A 19,821-nucleotide genomic window follows, 5' to 3' on the forward strand; every position below is an offset into this window, starting at 1 on the left:
AGAACAATATTAGACTTCTAAACAATTTTTGAAGCAAAAAAGCCTCAACAGCGTATTTTGAAGTCATAAGGTACAGAAAGTACAATTATCCCTGTTACTTACAACATGTTTTATTTTGGGCAGGACCTGGTTGTAGGTCTGAGAGCAAAGATGCCAATACACAGCAGAGTAGGCAGTTTAGAAGATTAGAGAAGGCAATAGGGTAGACGCCTGTGGAAGAAAACAGTCACCACAGCCTGGAAGACAGATGCTGACTGTTGAACCAACTTCCAGATTTCTTTGTTTCCAAAACTAATAGTGTATCAAGAAATAAAAATTAATCTAAGAAATGGAGAAGGATCAAAGTCAGGAGAATAAATATAAAACAACCTCAAGTTATGAGAATGTGGAAGGTAAAACTGAAAATAACCCAAATGTCTACTGACTACTAGATAGATGAATTAAATGTGAGGCATTCATACAATGGGTTTGATTCAGTAGTAATGAACGTAAAGTGTATACACATTGAAAACATGAACTGTCGAGAGTAGAGCAAAGTATGTGATGGTTTTCTAGAGCTTGAGGTACTGGGAAATAGAGTGCCTGTGGGTCTTCCTTTGAGTAAGTGAATGTTCTAAAATTGTTTAAGATGACGCTTGTACAACTGTGAACATCTAAAATGATTAATCATACACTTTAGGCACATTGTATAGGCAGAAATTTACATCAGTAGATCTGCTAATAAAATCAAATCAAAGACAAAAAAAACAGAGTAAGAAAAGGCTGATGCCACAGCTACCAAGAAGACTTTAAATGGGAGAGAGTCTAGTGCTAGATTTGAATGAAGCAGAGTCTGTGGATCTGGGTGTCCATGAGATAGAGGACCTTCAGCAGGGCCTTTTGCATAGAGTAGAGTAGACATGTTTGCCGCCCTTTTTGACTAAGGTGGTTTTGGTCACGTGACCAGAGAAATGATGAGAAAGCTTGTCATCTCTCTGGAACCTTGGTTGGGAAAGAGTCTTCTGTAGGAAATCCATTGCTCCATATTGCCTGGAGTAAGTATGAGGGTCTGTGGTGACACTCTCAGTTAGTTAGTTAGTTACCGTAACTTACTGTTTTGTTAACTCATTCAGAGTTTTAAACTACCTCTAGGTTTTCATAGAACAGAAACCCTAAACCTGGGATGTATCAATACTTTTACTACCCAAGGTATTAAACTATCCATCTGAATATAAGGTCACAATATGTGATAAACTAAGTGTTGGAGAGATGACTCAGCAATTAAGAGCACTGGTTGCTCTTGCAAAGGGCTTGGGTTCAATTCCCAGGACCCACATGGTAGCTCACCACCATCTGTAAGTCTAGTTCCAACGGATCCAACGCTTTGTCCTGGCTTCTGTGAGCACCAGTCAGATAAGTGGTGTCCAGACATCATAATCGGGCAGAACACTTAGACATCACAATGATTTTTTAAGTTAAACTATACTTGAGAAAGAAATATGAAGGAGATTTGGCATATAGGACATTCAGAAATAGAACTCCAGGAACGAACTCAAAGTAGAACATTTGAAATTACCTAATGGGTATACTTCAGAAGGTGTAAATGTTAGGAAAGTTTAAAGCTAGCATAAATGAGACCAAGAGTTGGTGAATTTGAAAGCAAACCTGAACAACAAAAAAAAAAAAAATTGAAAAGGAAGTTTTGAGATCAAAGAAGCATCTGGGCTGATAAGCAGTAAAGATTGTGGAGGGACTGAAGTGGATGGAAGCGAGACAGGGGAAGAGATGCAAAATCTGAAGGGCTGTTCATCAACAGAAGACACCATGAGAAAGCCTGCAATCCGCCCACTGGAGCTTCTGTGGCTTTTGCTGGGGATTGAGCCCAACACCCTGTGCTTGCTCAACTCCATCCCAGGCCTCTAATAGAGGAAGAGACAGGGATTATACAGCAGATTTTAGCTAAGAGTGTGCTAGAACTGTAAAGTATGAGTTTATCTGTTGAACTGTGTCAGTTCAATGGGACAAATGAAAACAAATTCCCATGGGGTGACAATACTGCACAGCCATAAGGACAGTCCTAAACTCTCCAGGAGGAAAAGCCACAAGGAAACAAGCATTAGTGATGACTTGAGAACAGCGACAGTACATTCCAGAAGGATTAGATATCCTATTTTTAACTTGCTGTAATAAGAGTGAGAAAAAAGATTTGATGAAACCCAATTCCCTAATCATAACCGAACTCTTAGTAAGCCAGGAATATTCTTAGTAAACCATGGATAAAAACAAAGTTATTCAGCCTGATAAAGACTGCTGACTTGAAATTTGCAGCAAACATTTCTCATGGTAAAATACTTGGCATATTTCCTTAAGCATTTGGAGAAAATGAATATAGTTATCTTTCACATTTTTATCCAGCACCCAAGATAACATGATCGGTTTTAGTAAAAGTATCCAAGAGACAATCAAGTAAATTACTAGAACAGTCTAGTGAAGTTCTTGTGTGCTCTGATCGATGACATTCATGTACTTTAGCAACTATGGGTCAATTAAATGAAAGACATGCAGCCCTTCTGTGGAGAATAGAATCAATCTATTGATGATTGTCAGAGGGAAGCTATCCTTATGCCTGCATAGAAGAGGAGATGTGCTGCACTTGGAATAGCCTGTGTGCATAGGCAGAATCCCACAAGGTGGTAATGTGCTTGACACGTGACTCTCAAGTAGGCGTGGAAATAGTAAGTTCCAAGACTAACTACAGAAAATGGTGAGGGAAGTATGTATCTGTGAGGGAAGTGACTGTGTGCTGTGTAGCTGTGTTCCTCATGACCTCCTCATGGTCTCCAGGGAGACCAAAACCACAGATTTGCAGAGCTTAGTGTATGTGAAATGTGTCATTTTTAGTGTAGAAATGGATGGACTTACCAACAAAAGGTTAAAATGAACACTTCACATTGTTTTATTTAAAAAAAAAAAAAAAGGAAAGTCTGGATATTTACTCAGACTATAAGCTACTGTGAAGTTAAAAGCCACCAACTAGGAAAATGTTTGACAAAATTGATAATCAAGGATGGACGAGCACTCAGACTGCAAATTAGAAAGAAATCTGGCCCAATGGGCAAAGGTTTAGATAGGCATGTATGCAGAGAACGAGTGATTCCAATATCTAGTTAGCACTTAGGAAGATGCAGACCTCATTACTAATCAGGGAAGTTGAACTTGAAGTAAGACTCGGTTACCATTCTATACTTAATTTCTTAAAAAAATATTCTCTGGAGTTTTCTGGAATGTTGGCATATTTCAGAGTTTAAAAATATTTTTGACTTTCTTAACTAGACCATTGTGTGAGATAACTAGTTTTTCTGGTGTTGTTTTTATCCCCTTGTGATCCTCTAGAAGTGGAAGTGAATGCTGAGGCAGCCATTGTATTCATGCATCCTCCGTTGACTTCAGCACAGCTATAGTCAGGCATCTCCCTGCCAGCCTCAGCATAACACCGAGGCAGGAAGGAACCTGAAGGACGATGGGTTCATGAAGTGCATTCTTTCCTTTTTAATAACCTCTTTTCATATTGAGGCAATGAAAAGGAACTGAATTTCATTGAGAATTTAAGACAAAAGTGAAGACTTTCATAAGATACCAGTGAAGCCTTTCATTAAGTAGATTTATCAGGAGAGGCAGCCCTGGCTGCCTAGCATTGGACTGTCTTCCCTTCACTGCTCTCATCCAAAATACTGAGGAGTGAGTCCTTCACCCTCTGCTCTGCATATAACTCCAGGGGCTGCATCATTCAGTTTCTAGATACTCGAAAACCCAGGCAGGGGCCATAGCAAAGATTTCGAAGCTTGAGACGTACTCAATTTGAATTCTGAAAGTGCCTCTTTTATAGAAGGACAGAAGGCCCCCTAGAAGAAGAGTTCTAGTCTGTTCAGTTATTTTACACTACAGTGACTTGTGCCCTTTTGGAACATTTTGGAAGAACTGATTGTTTAGTGGTAAAACTTTGGACAGAGCTATAACAATCCAATCAGAAGTAAAGATTAGCTGTCTTAGAAAGTGAAGTAATGAAGAAATTATTTCTATCACCAAAAAGTAGATTACACACATTTTTGTTCCAAAAAAAAGAAATCCAAATGATATAAAATTAATAGTATGTATGTATGATTTTCATTTTGTAAACTGTTAATAATTAATTCTAAAAGCCATAAATCTGGTAATTAATCATGCTTACTGTTTAGTCATTATCGATGTGAATCTTTTGATTGTCTCCAGGCACAGTTTTGCTTGTAGAGACTGTCTAGAGACTGCTTGAACTTAAAAACTGATTCCATTTTTTAAGATGGTGGTAAAAATATCTAAACTTCTTCAGGCTTTTCTCTCAGTTCAGTTAACTATGAGTCTACTAGATATTAATAATCACATTTAAATGCATTTGGTATAAAATACTGAATTCCATTTGTAGAACTGCCTAAACTAAATACCTTCAAGCTTTGAAAACATATTAATAAATTTTACATATAATAAATAACCACATACGTTTGTCAGATAGGCCATACTGTCTTGTCTAGTGCAGTTTGTAAATTTAAGAATTCTAATCACAAGTACAAATTATTTCGTTCTATATTCTGAGTTAGACTCCTGGATGTCCATTGTGTTCCCTGGAGCTCTGGTTGGCCCTGACGCCACCCTTCCACCCTAGCTTCCTATTGCTGGAACTGCTGCAATGTCTTGCCTCCTCCTCTGTCTTTCAGAGCTGGTTTTAGACCTAATGCTGATCTCCCCCTCCCCATATCCTCCCTCCTCTAGGCTTTAGACAGAAGGCCAGGAGTGTCCCACTATAGGGCCATCCTGAGATGTGTGGGTCGGCTATGTGGAGGTCAGGGATTCCAAGAATACTTACAAAACTTACAAGTGGTCCATAGCAATCCAGGCAATCTAATAGTGATAGACATGCCCTCAGAGGGCCTAATATTCCCAGACTCTAGAACACCTGTGAGAGAAAGGTTGGGCATGATGCCAGGACAAAGGCTCAAGAAACAGGATACACACCCAGTGAAGTTTGGGGGATAAGGTGGGTGCTTGGTTTTGAACAGCAAAGCAGCGATGTAAGAACTGTGAAGGTGCGCTGAACTGATAAGACAAGAGCCTAGAGGTATATAAACTTCCCCGTGATCTTACAGGACCCAGGGGACGCAGTGGTTAAGAGTGTCAGGTTTGCGGCTCAGAATCTTACAGAGACAGGGAATAATACCCCAGTGTCTAGCACTCTTTGCTCACATGCCTTCTGGCTCACACCAACCTTCTACTATAAGGGATTTGTTCTCAAGGGAGATGGAGATCCACCCACAAAGCTTAATACTGTGTGAACCTGAATTCAGATGGTGCATTCTGGGGATATTGGAGCACATGGCCGTGGCTTATACTGTAGCGCAACACAGGCAGTCACTGACTGAAGATCCTTCCTGTGGGTTCACTGTGGTCATAAATTCTAAACCTAACATTGTATAGATGAAACTATTCCAAGCCATGGTGCTTATGGTGTCTTGGTAGTTGATGACTGTCTCTGCCACTTACCAGATTATTACTCTGACAACATATTTATAAAATAGGTACAGGAAGGCAACGCAAAACCAGATCATCTTTCATTTAGGAATTGGTGTTAGAAAATAAGGAAAACCTCATTGATTCCCTTCTGCTGATTTAAGTTTATGATTGCCAACTTAGAGTAGACTAAAATGTTGCTTTTTAGTTAAGAAAAAGTTGATATGCCAGTTATACAATAAATAAGAAATATGAGGCACACAAAACCCTCTTATGAAAACAGATGATTTCATCATAATCTGCAAAATGTACATAAATAAATATTGCTAAATACAAATAAGCTTAGATATGAAACATGGTCTTTACACATACTTTGAATTTGTATTTATGCTAAAATTTTATATGCTCTATATTTTATAGATAGTTTCTCCTCAATTGGTTGTAAATAGTGACGTATGTATGTTAAAAGATACTTAAAAACCGAAGAAAGCACGAAGTTCATCACCACACTCCATCCCTCTTACTAGGTTCTTACCAAGCCTGGCTAGGTCAGCCCTGGAGAAGAATCTGGCAGATGCTGCAATAGAAATAAATACTGAGGAGAGCCTGGAGCCAGAACTGGAGAACTACAAGTGTAAGTACTCGACTCGGCTATTTTAGGTGGTATAACCATGATCAAACACTTTGTGCTATTAATTTCAATAAAACCCTTTTTAAAGATCCAGTTTGTTTTGTGTATGGCCCTGCAGTGGTGACTCCATTCCTTTCCCTAAAAAACAATCCAGAAGCCATTTTCCAGCTCAGCTTTAGATAGCACTTCTTTCAGTGAATACTAACCCTGCTCCCGCCAAGAGTCAGTTTGGAACTGATGTACTAAAGGGTTGGAGAGTTTTTGTTATAAATCAACTTGTCTAATTTTGACATATGCTTTTCCAAATGTGTTTTATCATACAGTTTAGAATTGTTTTCTTTCTCCAACACTGGTATTTTGAGGGCATGTCGGAGCATTTTCTAGGGAGACAGACTAATCAGAGTGGCGGAGTGCCCTCCCCTTCCGGTCCCTCCAGTCACCCGCTGTGCCACCCGCTTCTGCACAGCCATAGGAGAAGCTTGGAGTGGGGAAGATGCACACTCTGAGAGTTTCCTGTTCTGCAGTGAGAGCGCAGGGGAAATTTCTATTTTAAGTACTTAGCAAAGCACAAGTAGGACTGTTCTCCAGCAGGGCTGTCTGGCTGTGGTTCTGGTCGGTGTTTTAGTAACTGTGGCTACACTGAACCAAGAATTCAGTACTAAGGAAATTGAATGACTGTTTTTAGAATAAAGTTAAAAATTTGTTACTGATGGATCTGAACAGATGTGCAGAATAACCATGGGACGTGTAGAATCCTAATGTTATTTGATTGGCGCTGGCAACATACCCAGAGAAAGGCTGTGCCATCAGGATGGTAGATTGCTCAGTCTGGGAAAGGTCAGCACCAGCAGTGTCCATCTCGGCTTCCTGTAAGGGATAGGGATCTAAATGCGGAGATTGCTCACTTGACTGGTTTCATCCTCTTGAAAGCCACCGATCTTGTGGGGAATGCATTTAATTCCTCCCCCTGTCACGAGCCCAAGCTCACTGAACAACCGTCACATCAGGGCTTAGCTCTCCATGCAGGTCTCTCTCCAAGTAACATGATGATGGCAGTCGGTGTAGCATGGTCCTATGAAAGCTGCACCTATACTGCAATGCCTTTTTTTCCAGTTGTAGCTTTTATCAAAATATATGTTTGTGTTCTCCTGAAATTATATTTGCCTCAGTCGTGATGGCAAAGCATGGCTTTGAGCCTACAAGACTAACAGCCTTGGCAGAAGTGCACCCTGTGAGACTTCTTGAAAAACAGCTAGTCTGCTTTCTCCCAGTGTGGCCCCTTTGTAGTGGAAATGTTACCAGTAAACAATGGTTGTGTGAACAGGATGGGCCTCAAGGCCTTTATCTACCGAATGGCCCTGTTCTGTGAACTGAACCCTAACGGGGGTTGGTGGACCTGCCATTGTGTGTGCTATCTCAGCAGATAGGTGTGGAAGTTGGTCCACTGTTCCATTCCTGCTCTTTTCCTTTGTGGTCTTATATTGGGTCTACGATATAAATTGGAGAGCTACAGTGCTTTGGTTTATTCGTTAGATGTTGAATTAAAATCCTGAAGACCTCACAGGTTAGAGAAGCTGCCTGGCAGTGTGTGCTGGCCAGCCTAGGCTCCTCTGGATGTTGCAGGACATTGCTGTGACTCACCCTCTGTCCTGTACACCATGTCCAGGTGAGATAGTGTCCGGGTCTCTGAGGATTGGTGCTGTCAGCGCACCCGTGTACAAGGCCCAGGAGAAGATGAAAGTGCCGGATGTCCTCTTCTACGACAACGTCCAGGTGAGGGCGTGGCTTTGTGGTCTTGGGCCAATCACATCATCGTCGTCACCTCTGATCCAAATGACACCAGTGTCTAATTGTAGTCATGATGTCCTAAATTCAGTTCAGATGAGGCAAAATGGAGGGCGGACCTGTTTTAATTACAGTGATAATAAGATTTAAAATTCTTTCCAGTGGTTAAAACTAGAGGGGTTATTGGATTTAAATATGTGCATGGTGTATGCACACACATTTCATGACTGTGCTTGAGGCCTGGAAAATATCTTACTAAGGCAGACAGACAGACCTGCCGGCTCTGACTTTGGCTTCTAAGACGTTTCTGTAGCTCACAGAAGGTATGTCTACACAGGCTTTCCTGCTCTTCCCTCTCCTTTGCTGCATTTTCCTAGGGTTCCTGTGTTCCCTGCTCTGCCCCTTTCTTTGGAGGATCAGCTATGACAGGGCCATTTCCCTCAGGACCCGGGTTCAATTCCCAGTACCCACATGGCAGCTCACAACTGTCTGTAGCTCCAGTTCCAGGGGATCTGACACCTTCACACCAATCTGACACCAATGCACATAAAATAAATTTAATTTAAAAAAAAGGAACAATAGTATTTCTAAGCAGCACTGTCTATCCACATTTTCACATGCTGTCCACATAGCAGAAATGAGAGAAAGGAAAAAAAAAACTGTGAAATTGTTATAAGCAACAGTGGAAAAACTCCAGAATATTTAAGGCTGAAAAGACTCCAGAATGTAGGAAGTTCAGTAGGAAGGAAGACCATTGTGTCCTTGAACAGTGTCTGTTGCCATGGTACTGGTGACACAGACATTGACAACTGTAGATCTGCAGTGAACTTTCCACAGACGCCCTGAGGGGGCTTTGTGTAACCTATCTCCAAATGTCCCCACTCCCACAAACCGTAATGAATCAACCATTAGGAAGGATTTTAGTTGCTGCAGTTCCAGGCATGAGACTTGATGCAGTCTGCTCCTGTAGTAGGTACTACTGCTTCCTTTATACTGTGCATATTAGAAGCAGGAATCTTCAGTGTCACAGATACAGGTTATATCCAATCCATCTGTCCTGTGAGGTCCTGTTGTCCCCTTACCAGAGTGTATCGAAAATGGTCTGTAAAATGTTTTTCTCCTGCTCTTTTCTTTATCTTCATTGAGGTTTCTAGCACGTTGGAAATAAATGTTGAGGGGATTAAAAGGGATGAATAAGATTTTGAGCATCCATTCTAAGGAGTATTGTTTCATTAAATCCTTTATTATGGAATATGACCCTTGGAGCAGTAAATAGGAGAAATTGGAGAATAATGAGATTAATACCTTTTTAATAAGCTCAAGGAGCTTTAGACCTGAAAAATTAAACACCACACGCCAGGCTTCTCCTAAAGGTATTGGGGTACAGAGACGAAAAGATATGCACACAAGCAGATGCATCTCCAGGACGCCATTGCTTTTCATCTAATGGAAAATACAGGCTAGTAAGTACGTATGGTTATGTTATTACATAGTGTGATGGAAGGTATATGCAGGTTATGGGGGAACATCAAAGAGATGATGGGGCTGACTGGAAAGGTTTCAGAAAACTGGTTAACCAGGCAAAGTTGGGTAAATTGCTTAGGCTGAGACAGGCATTTGCAGAACCTTGGTTATATATGAGAGAGACTGTCTCCTAGGAAGCCACATGGCCTTGATCTCAGTCCACAGATCTTTGGTTTCCAGTTGAAAAGTGTCGAGTGACAAGGCTGATATGTGAGGAGGTGGCATTGTCCAGGCTTCACTAATGACAGAATCAGGATCCTCGGGACGGGAATCGGTGACAGATTTTAAGCACATTTGCACTTTCACCAACTTTTCCCTTCACACTCTAGTGGTGTTCAAGAGTTAGAAACCAGACAAAGATAGGGCAGTGGTGACTGAGACAGCCCAGGTCACAGCTAAGGGTCTGAATGAAATAGGGCAGTGGAGGTGGAGATAGAGGGCAGGGACACCTCACAGGACTCCTTAGGTGCTGGAAATTGGTTTCCTACTCCCTCAGGGAACACACCACCTGCTGGAAAGGTAGAGAACAGAAAATCACTCCTGCTTGTGCCCGCATTGGAAGGTAGTGGGTGGGAGGAGTGGAGGTCAGGCATGCACAGGAGCATGAGGAGTAACCACTGCTCCCAAAGCATTAAGAGTCATCTCAGGAGCTTTGAAAAATGAGTGGCAAGCCTGTGAACAAAGAAGCAGCCGGTGTCTGTACTGTGGAGAACGCGTTTGCTCCAAGAGAAATGAACTTTCAGAAGCTAAATTGGCCAGTCAGAATCTAGGTCAAAGAGGATAAACATCCTGAATCCAGCTGTGCCAATAGAAAAGAAAGAAAATCTCTGTCTGTTTGTCTCTGTGTGTGTGTCTGTGTCTCAGTCGCTAAGACTTGGTTTCAACAAGATTCCCATTAAGAGGAACAAGATGGGCAGTGTGACCATGGTGATGTCACAGTTTGATCACAGGAAGAGAAGGATCCTTTTTAGTGGGAGTAGGGGAGTTACAGGAGGGAGAAGAAAGCTGGAAGGGGTCAAGGTTTGGATGAGTTGAGTTTAGGAAACTGGGGAATAACAGTTGTCACAGAGAAAGCCTGTAGACTACCTGCTTTCAGTTATAATTGCCTACAGCAGGAAAATCTGAAGTTTTGTTTTGCTTTTACATTTTGTGAGTTCGTGTGTGTGTGTGTGTGTGTGTGTGTGTGTGTGTGTGTATATATATATATGGGCACACACATGCATGCACATGAGAAAGACGGGAACTTGTAGGAGTCAGTCATCTACTTCCATCATGTGGGTCCTGGGACTGAGCCTGGCTCCTCAGGCTTGTTGGGCACAGCCATTACCTGCTGAGCTGGCTCACCGGCCCTGAAAAAAATCGACAAGGAAAGCTTACAAAATAAAACCTGTCTTCAGTTGGGAATGTCTCCCCAGAAAGGGAGAGGGAAAGGCCCTGAGCTCTCTGAGTGCCAGCCTGTAACTCTGCTCCGGTCCCTTACCTGGCTCTCGGGCAGGCCCAGTGTCTGCATAGGCACTAACCCACTCTGTCATATCCAAAAGAAAGCAGCCAGGAAGACGGTGAGAAAGCAAAAGACAGAGCTGTGGGGAATTAGGTAGAAGGGGGGACCTTGCCAGTGATACTGCAAAGACCAGGATACTCATTCGTGTTGGCAGGGACCTTAGCTGATGGCAAATGTAGTGATGGTCTGCAGCAGAAAGACAGAGCAGTAAGGAAACTTAGAGACAGACAGATGGTTCTATAGTGTCGCCTGGCCGAGCATTTGCTTCTGGGGACATTTGCTCCATTGCTTGAGGAAGAACCAGTGTCTTGAAATGACCACTTAGTTAAAAAGGAAGCAATCTGTGGACCCTTATCAGTAAGATCCAGGGTGAGGGGTGCCCAGGTCCTCCTCCTTGAGGGCAGTCATACCTGTTTAGGATACTCTTTATTTTTACTGTTAATCCAGTGTCTTTTTTCTTTATTTTTAATATATCAGGAAGACAGTAAGTGAATATACTCATTTTACTGTAAACCTTTTAAAAAATTTAGTTCCCTAGTGTATCCAATTTAAGAAAACTAAAATTACCAATATATTCATTATTCTTGAAAGATCGGGGGAAAAAGAACTTTCTTAGCTTTTATTTCATTACAGAATTTGACAAGTTTTGAGTGTCAAAAAAAATCAAAAGCAAGCCAATAAAATTCTAGGAAATATGTGTAGCATGTATATTTTATAAAAGGTTAATATGGGTTTTTTCCCCCCAAAATAGAGAATTTGAGTAACCTGAGCACTTTGGGCTGTTGCTGATTTAGTTGAGAAATCGAGAGAGACTAGAGGTTCAGATTCTGCCAGGACACAGCTCTTCCTGCAGTCCCATGAGCCTTTGTAACCTACTTACCCATGTCCTATTTCCTGGTACACAAAAGAGCAATGCAGTCTCCTCTGTGGGTGCTGTGAGCAACTCTAATCTTGCCCTTTCATCATATTGTGTCATAATTCAAATGAAAAATAATGGAAGGTGAAAAGTGCCTTTCAGTTCTAAGGCTCTGCATAGCTTTGTGAGTGAATGGTTAAGCTAAGTGTGTAAGTAAGTGGGTCTCTGTTGCTTGTGCCTTCTCTTGGGCCTTTTCCTTCTGTTTATGTCCAACTAAGATGTGTTAGTTTTACATACATACATACATATATATATATATATATATATATATATATATATATTATATATACACACACACACACACTCATGTATATAGTTTTAATTTTATCTTATTACATATAAAAATGTATACAAATATATAAGTATGTGTATATATGTAAAGGTACACTTTTTATTAAAAAAAGTCTAAAATGGAGGTTTTTGGTGGCATTTGTTTACTTACATTAGCAAGCATCAATTTAAATATTACATTAAATTATAAGCCAATTATATAGAAATATAAATAAAAATTTTGAATTGAATTATAGAAAGTTTTTGAAATATTGGTCAGTAGTTTGCTCTTGCTCAGATTATTGGTGACCTAATTGATTACTTACCTTACCTTTATCCACATCATTAAATGTTTTTAATTACAGCCAGGGTTGGTAGCACACATCTTTAATCCCAGGACTTGGTAGGCAGAGGTGGGTGGATCTCTTGAGTTTGACCCCAACCTGGTCTACATAGAGTATTGAGGACAGTCAGAGCTACAGAGCAAGAATCTGTCTCAACAACAACAATAACAAAAATGTGTTTTGATTCAAGTCAGTTACTTATTTTATCATAATATATGCTCTGCATTCTAAGATAAGACCTGTATAGCTAACTTTATTCTTTGACCCTGACTGAATCTTTTTTTTTTCCTAGCACATGATCGTGATGGAAGACATGCTCAAAGACTTTGTCCTTGGAGAACACCTACTATTGGTCGGGAACCAGGTGAGTTATGGCTGGGCACAAGCACAGATGCGCGAATACTAATGCTTCAGAAGCAGTAAGTGTCTTTCTTGGGGAATAAGAATTTGGAAATTCTTTTTCCTTTTAATAAAATGACATATTTAAATTCACAGTATGAAACGCTTTACCACCCAAAGAGTAATTTATAGCACCTAAGCCTTAGCATTATCCCAAGGTTAACCATCTCCACTCATCTCTCATCACCCTGTCCATTTACCCCATAGATGTCTGTACCTTCCCAGCTTTGCTACCCTAGTCACACTCACCTCACCATCCCTGCCACCAGAAGTACAGAAAAGGTTCCAGACAGTGGCTGCACCTCCTGTATATGCTGAGATTCATCTCGGCCAAGTCAATAGATGGACAAACTGTTTCTCCACCTTTTTGCTACAGTCAGCTCCTCCTTGCTCTCAGATACAGCCATGCAATTTGCAGGTTGCCACCTCTGCCCACCGCTCCAGCCCAGGCTTTGATATGTCTTTCTTAGCCTGTGCTCCCTTGCACCACCCGGACCTGCCTTCAGGTTCTTATCTCTTTGGTGTTTGGTTCATGCCTGTCCTTCTGCCTGGAGCTGCCTCTCCAGCTCCTGGGAGCGACATTGAGCCTCGTCTGAGCTGGCTTCTATTGCATCGCCTCTCCTGAAGCCCTTCTTTTCACACTCATTTTATGAAGCTGTATTCCCCATGTAGTGACCATCAGCCCAATTTGTGTGCTCCACGGGAACAAGAACCGTGCTGCTTTGGTTCCTTTCTGTCCTGGGTTCCTAGCATGTTACTGCTACATAGTAGAGGTGGTATCTGTCTGTGCTGTCTAAAGGATGGGTGGACACTTGGAACATCCTGATAATTTTCCTCAGTTCTCAGATCCAAAATGAGTAGCACTTTGGTTTTTTACAAGTTGGTCTTAAGGGCAATCAGAAGCTTAGCCTTCTTTTTGTGTTTCTTGTTTTGTACTTATATAAAAAGACAGACTCTTAAATGTATAACTTCTCAGACCTACAGTTAAAATTTTTATTTATTATTACTTTGTGCATGCATGCATCTCAGATCATGTTTGGCTGTCAGAGAACAACGTTTTGTACTTCCACCTCAGTTTTGAGTCAAAGTCTCTCTTCAGACTCCATGTTAGCTACCCACAAGCTTCTGGGTGATTTTTCCTCTTCCGTCCCACTGTAGGGGTGCCAGGTTTACAGGTATACCCTGCTTCTGTGTCAGGCTCTTTTACACGATTTCCAGGAATAAAACTTGGGTCATCAGGCTTATTCAAAAGTACTTTTAGCTGCTCAGCCTGCTAAGTGGCTTGAAATTTTTAAAAGTTGGATTCAAGCGGGCCCATAGTTGAAGGCTTAGATCTGGAATTGAGTGGTGAAGGTCTTGCAGCAAGTCTCCCACATGCGTGGACTCTGGCAAGCTGCTCAGCTTTCGGAGTCTAACTTGGCAATGTAAACAGTATACACTCAGCTGGGCTAATGTAAAGGTGACATGTGATAATGCATGGGAAGTATTCCACACAGCACTTAGTGCCCGCTAAAAATAAAACCCATGCATCACATGGAAGCCTTAAAAGCATTTTTGTATTCTCTTGGTTCACTTTTTTCTAAACAAGAATTAAACATAAAATAGATAATTCATGGGTTTTTCACCATTTGAAAATACCTACCTACTTGTATTTATTGATAGTCGTTTTTCAAGTAAGTTTTTATAGGTTAATGAAGAGTGGCTAACAGGTGGCACTGAGTCCTTGATGGTCTGATCCCATTGAAAAATGATGAGTCTGGACTTCATAAATACATAAAGCCCAGTATGCAGTTATGCTCTTATTAATCTTTAATTTTTATTTTTTAGAACATGCACCCTGAACCTATATCCTCCCTCCTGCCTCTTCCTCCCATCCCTCCCCCAAGGTCCCTCTCTAAGCCCACAAGCCCAGATGGTTTGGGGGTTTTGTTTGTGAGACAGTCTCACTGTGTATCTCTGGCTGGGCTGGAACTTAATATGTAGACCAGGCTAGCCTTGAACTCACAGAGATCCACCTACCTCTGCCTCCTGAATGCTAGAATTATGGGTATGTGCCACCTAGCCTGGCTCAAGCCCTGAGTTCTTAACAGACCTTTTGTCACTTAAAGCCTGGAGTACTTAATGTGTCCTTTGAAAACTTCCTGTCAAGAAAATGGCCTCAGAAACAGACATCGCTGGCAACTCAGCAACAGATCAGACCAACAAAGAGAATATCCAGAGCAGGGGCTCAAGGGATAGTTTCTCAGAGATACAAGAGTGCCAAAGGCGGATTCATATCAGGAGGATTTTTGGTTCTTTGGTTATAAACCTGAAAGTCTATCATCAGCCTATACGGGATCCCAGCACTGAAGGGGCTTTCAGATTGTGTGAGTATTTCTGCTGCCAGTGTCTTTTCAGTTACCTCATGGAACAGTTTAACTCCTTAAGTCTGCTGTTTGGTACCCATGTTGAGCTGGGCATCTCATCCCTCACCTCAAAATCTGTCCTCAGATCTAAGTTTGTTTCCTGTGTGGATTGTTGTCCTGCAGCCTCTGGTCTCTTCCCAGTGCCCCCTCCACCCCCCACCTGCCTGGTCTTTGTGCTTTTATCTTCTCAGTGGCTATGTACTGTCATGGAAATGAAGCCAGGGACATAGAGACCCCAACCCCCTGGCCCAGGTTTTTAGCTGAAAGAGACACTAAGTAAATCACTGCCCTGGCTCCATTCTCTGAAGTGATGAAGTCGGCTATTTTTAGGTTTCTATCAGTCTCCTGTTAGATCCATGAATTTGTCTTCCCTCCCTACCAATGTCAGTGAGCCACTGAGGGCCTTGGTTATACTGGCCTCCTCTCTGATGCTTTGTGAATAGTGTTTATCAGGTATTTGAAAAGTACCTTAGAGGACTCTTGTATTTCCTACTTAGCAAAGTATAGATATCAATAATTCATAAAGTATTAGAAGTAATTTGAATTTAAAATTTAGGTTTTTCAGGAGATCTGAAAACAATGGACTGAGTTCTGTAAGCTTGCCACTGCCGAGTCAGGCAGAATCTAGGCTAGTACTTGGTTCAATGCCCATGTGCCTGATATAGCTCAGATCTGAGACTGGAGCCCTGTGACCAGAGTGGGGTGATCTTCATGTTCTGAGCAATCACTAGCTCGCATTTAGCTCTGAAGAGTGGTGTTTCATGCTTGTATTTACTAATCAGAAGGTGGGAGTTGGACCAACGTGGCTGGCTAAAAACCCAAATAGAATTGTATAAACACTTGAGCCAACTAAGTTCCATTCACACTTGTTTTCTGAGGAACTGACATCTGTGTAGAACTGGCGGGACTCTAGTGAACCTTTGTCCACCTCCTCCTGAGGTGTGAGAAGCATGTTCCCTTTCTCTGTTCTTCTCTTTCAGGAAGGTGTCCTCTTTCTTTAGCTTTGAGCAACAGCCTGCTTCTCTGATCAGTGGGTTTTCATACCTCCACGTGTTTTAATTCCTTCTCATCTGTACTTGATTTCTGCCTTGTAAAGCATCACCATGAGAAAAAGGCAAGCCTGTGAGAGTATAGGCCACAGGCTGAGGACTCTTGACTCTGAGCTGCCTGGGGTGATGTAGCCATTGTTTTCACTGAAACAATCAGGGAAAATGACATTCTCTTCATATGTTTTATTTTGATTCTAAGCAAACTGTGACAATGCTCAGTCTATTTCCTTTCTCTTTCGAAAACATTGACTACAACTCAGGAAACAGCGTGAAGTGAAGCTTTGGGGATTAAGTAGAACAGAGAAGTTGTCAGCACACATGTAAACATAATGGCTGCTCATTCTATGAACTGGCGGTGGGTGGAAGCAGGCTGCCCAGTCTTCTCCTTACCAACTATCACTGGCTGAAGCCATGACAACCTTCAAGTTGTAACTGGAGGTATTTCAGAAGGCTGCTGTGTTACCACCACAGCTTTTAAGCATGGGGAAATGGGAGGAAGTGAGTGCTGGTTTTGAGGGGTGTCACCTTTCACCTTACTGAGCCCATTTCCCCCATGGATAATTCCATCTTTTTAAGCATCTCCAGTGTTAGACAAAATTCCACATCTCTTAGGAAGCTGAAAACAAGTCCACTTACAACACTCCCCAAAATAAATGAGAATGAAGTAGCTTCTGTTTTACTTTGAAAAGTAAGTTTTAAAATTTTTATTTTCAATGTGGGATTTTTCTGCCAGAGCAGTCTTTCTAGGAAATGAGGTACAACTGCCGCCTTCAAACCAAATGGGACAGGTGCCCTGGACTTTGATGCTTGATGGTCACTTAGAGCCTGTGCAGCAGATGTAGGAAGTCTGCAGAATACTGCCATGTGCCGCCACCACCACCACCACCACCACCACCACCACCACCACCTTTTAATTTTACAGTATTGCAACTTCTCCTTCCTTGTAATTAGGAGTTTCTTCCTGGTTTTATTTACTTTTTATTATTATGTTGCATGATATTCCATTTAACAAAAAGAGTTGTCTGTTGATTTCGTTTTTTTAATATATAGATATTTTCATACGGATATTTGTGTTTTAATTTTATATACCAGCCATGGGTTCCCCTGCCCTCCCTCCTCCCGCTTCCCCCCAGCCCCCCCCCCCCTATTTCCATCTCCTCTGGGGATTCATTTAAACCTGGTGGATTCAGTACAGGCAGGTCCAGTCCCCTCCTTCCAGGCTGAGCAAAATGTCCCTGTGTAAGCCCAAGGTTCCAAACAGCCAGCTCATGCACTAAGGACAGGTCCCGGTCCCACTGCCTGGGTGCCTCCCAAACAGATCAAGCTATTCAGTTGTCTCACTTATCCAGAGGGCCTGGTCCAGTTGGGGGCTCCACAGCTTTTGGTTCATAATTCATGTGTTTCCCATTAGTTTGGCTATTTGTCCCTGTGCTTTTCCAATCTTGGTCTCAACAATTCACACTCTTACAGTCCCTCCTCTTTCTTGCCAATTGGACTCCTGGAGCCACACATGGGGCCTGCCGAGGATCTCTGCGTCCACTTCTATCAGTTATTGGATGAGAGTTCTAGGACGACAGTTAGGGTGTTTGCCCATCCGATCACCAGACTAGGTCAGTTCGGGCTTTCTCTGGACCATTGCCAGTAGTCTACAGTGGAGGTATCATTGTGGATTTCTGGGGACCTCTCCCTGTTTTCATGTGGTCTTCATTTATCATGGTCTGTTATTCCTTGTTCTCCCTTTCTGTTCTTGATCCAGCTGGGATCTCCTGCTCCCCTAAGCTCTCTTTCCCTCCACTGCTGGTGGGAATGCAAGCTTGTACAGCCACTTTAGAAATCAATATGGTGCTTCCTTAGAAAATTGGGAATCCATCTCCCCCAAGACTCAGCTATACCACTCTTGGGCATATACCCAAGGAATCATACCACATATCAGCATTTTTTGTAATAGCCAGAACCTAGAAACAACCTAGATGCCTGTCAACTGCAGAATGGATAAAGAAAATGTGGTAGATATACACAATGGAGTACTACTCAGCAGAGAAAAACAATGACATCATGAGGTTTGCAGGCAAGTGGATAGAACTAGAAAAAATCATCCTGAGTGAGGTATCCCAGACTCAGAAAGACAAACATGGTATGCACTCACTCATAGGAGGATACTAGATGTAAAACAAAGATGACTAGACTGCTACTCACAACTCTAGGGAAGCTACCTAGAAATCAGGACCCTAGGAAAGACCCAGGGATCACCCAATGACAGAGAAATGGATGAGATCTACATGAACAACCTGGACGACAGCGGGAGTAATGAAGGGCAAGGTTCGAGGGAAAGAGAGTCTGTTGATTTCTTAACTGGTCATGCTTTTTGGGGTGTGAGGGGACTCTCCAGCTCTAGGAATACAAAGAACAAGCTTCTTGACGTGTCTCATTTTTTTAACGCTAGTCCACATGATATAAAATATCTATGGAAACTGGGTTGGAGAATGAGCCTGCAGGTGTGTCATTTCTTTTTCACCCTGAAGTCCCAAGGAGAAAACGTTTGGGAATAAGGATGCTTGTGTTTTGAGAAGAGTTGCATTTTATTAGACATTTGAGGGTGACATATCTTTCTACTAACATCTAAAATGCTCTCCGACCCTTACATAAGAATTATTTTAAAATCTTGTATGTTTTGTTTTAGAAATCAAAGTTTAATCAACTACACAACCAATATCATTTGGTTTAGTGTTAGGCAAAACTCCACAGCAAGTCCTCAGCATTTGACCCATGCTTAATGAGTACAGTCAGTTATCCATAGTGCTCCTACCTGAACAATCTACCAAATCACTTGTCAACTTTTTTTTTTTTTTTTTCCGTTTTAAGCCAGACTTTTTTTTATCATTTTCCTGAACAATAGCTGCCTGGTAAGGTTTTTAATCTTAACTTTTTTGTGTGTTCCATCGTTCATATTTTCCCTTGTCAAGATTCAAGTGTATGACATCGTCCTTGTCATACAGGACTTTTTATATAGGAGGCTTCTCTACCTTGTGTTCTTCACGTCATAACATGACTCATTCTTTGATATTCTGTTCAGCTCCACATCTGCAGTAAGATAGTTCCCAACTTTATTTTCCTGCTAAAACTTAAAGCTTAGCCTGCCTTACATAGCAGATATAGTCTTCTTTATAGAGAGATATGCCAAACTCTTCCAACTTTTCTGTGTCTAGCATGACCTGCTACCCCTCTGCCTTTTTCTGTGTTGTTTGGGTACACATCACCTCTCTTTCCATCTGCACCTGGGAACATCCTCAGGTGCTTCATCCTCTAGGAAGCCTCTCTTAGTTGGTGTCACAGAAAACTGCAATCGTCTTTTCCTCTGAACAGCCACATCATTCCTCCTCTGATTCAACTTTAAGATAGTTGTGATGTATATTCAATTTCATCTATAGTTGAATCATAGTTTTCTTATGAAGAAGGATTAAAAGCAGTGGTATTTGTGTG

The 19,821-nt window shown here is 41.7% G+C and overlaps 1 protein-coding gene across 2 annotated transcripts in view; it reads left to right on the forward strand.

Annotated features, from left to right (window-relative positions):
- Positions 1-19,821, forward strand: part of Vwa8 (von Willebrand factor A domain containing 8) — a 346,670-nt gene that overhangs the window by 157,556 nt on the left and 169,293 nt on the right. For both annotated transcript variants that reach the window (XM_036198655.1, XM_036198654.1), the window contains exons 18-20: positions 6,045-6,151; positions 7,815-7,921; positions 12,781-12,852. In XM_036198655.1, coding sequence (XP_036054548.1) covers positions 6,045-6,151; positions 7,815-7,921; positions 12,781-12,852 — 286 coding nt within the window. The remainder of the gene's footprint in view (positions 1-6,044; positions 6,152-7,814; positions 7,922-12,780; positions 12,853-19,821) is intronic.

This window comes from Onychomys torridus, chromosome 9 (assembly GCF_903995425.1).
Source record: "Onychomys torridus chromosome 9, mOncTor1.1, whole genome shotgun sequence".
In the NCBI taxonomy this organism is placed as follows: domain Eukaryota; kingdom Metazoa; phylum Chordata; class Mammalia; order Rodentia; family Cricetidae; genus Onychomys; species Onychomys torridus.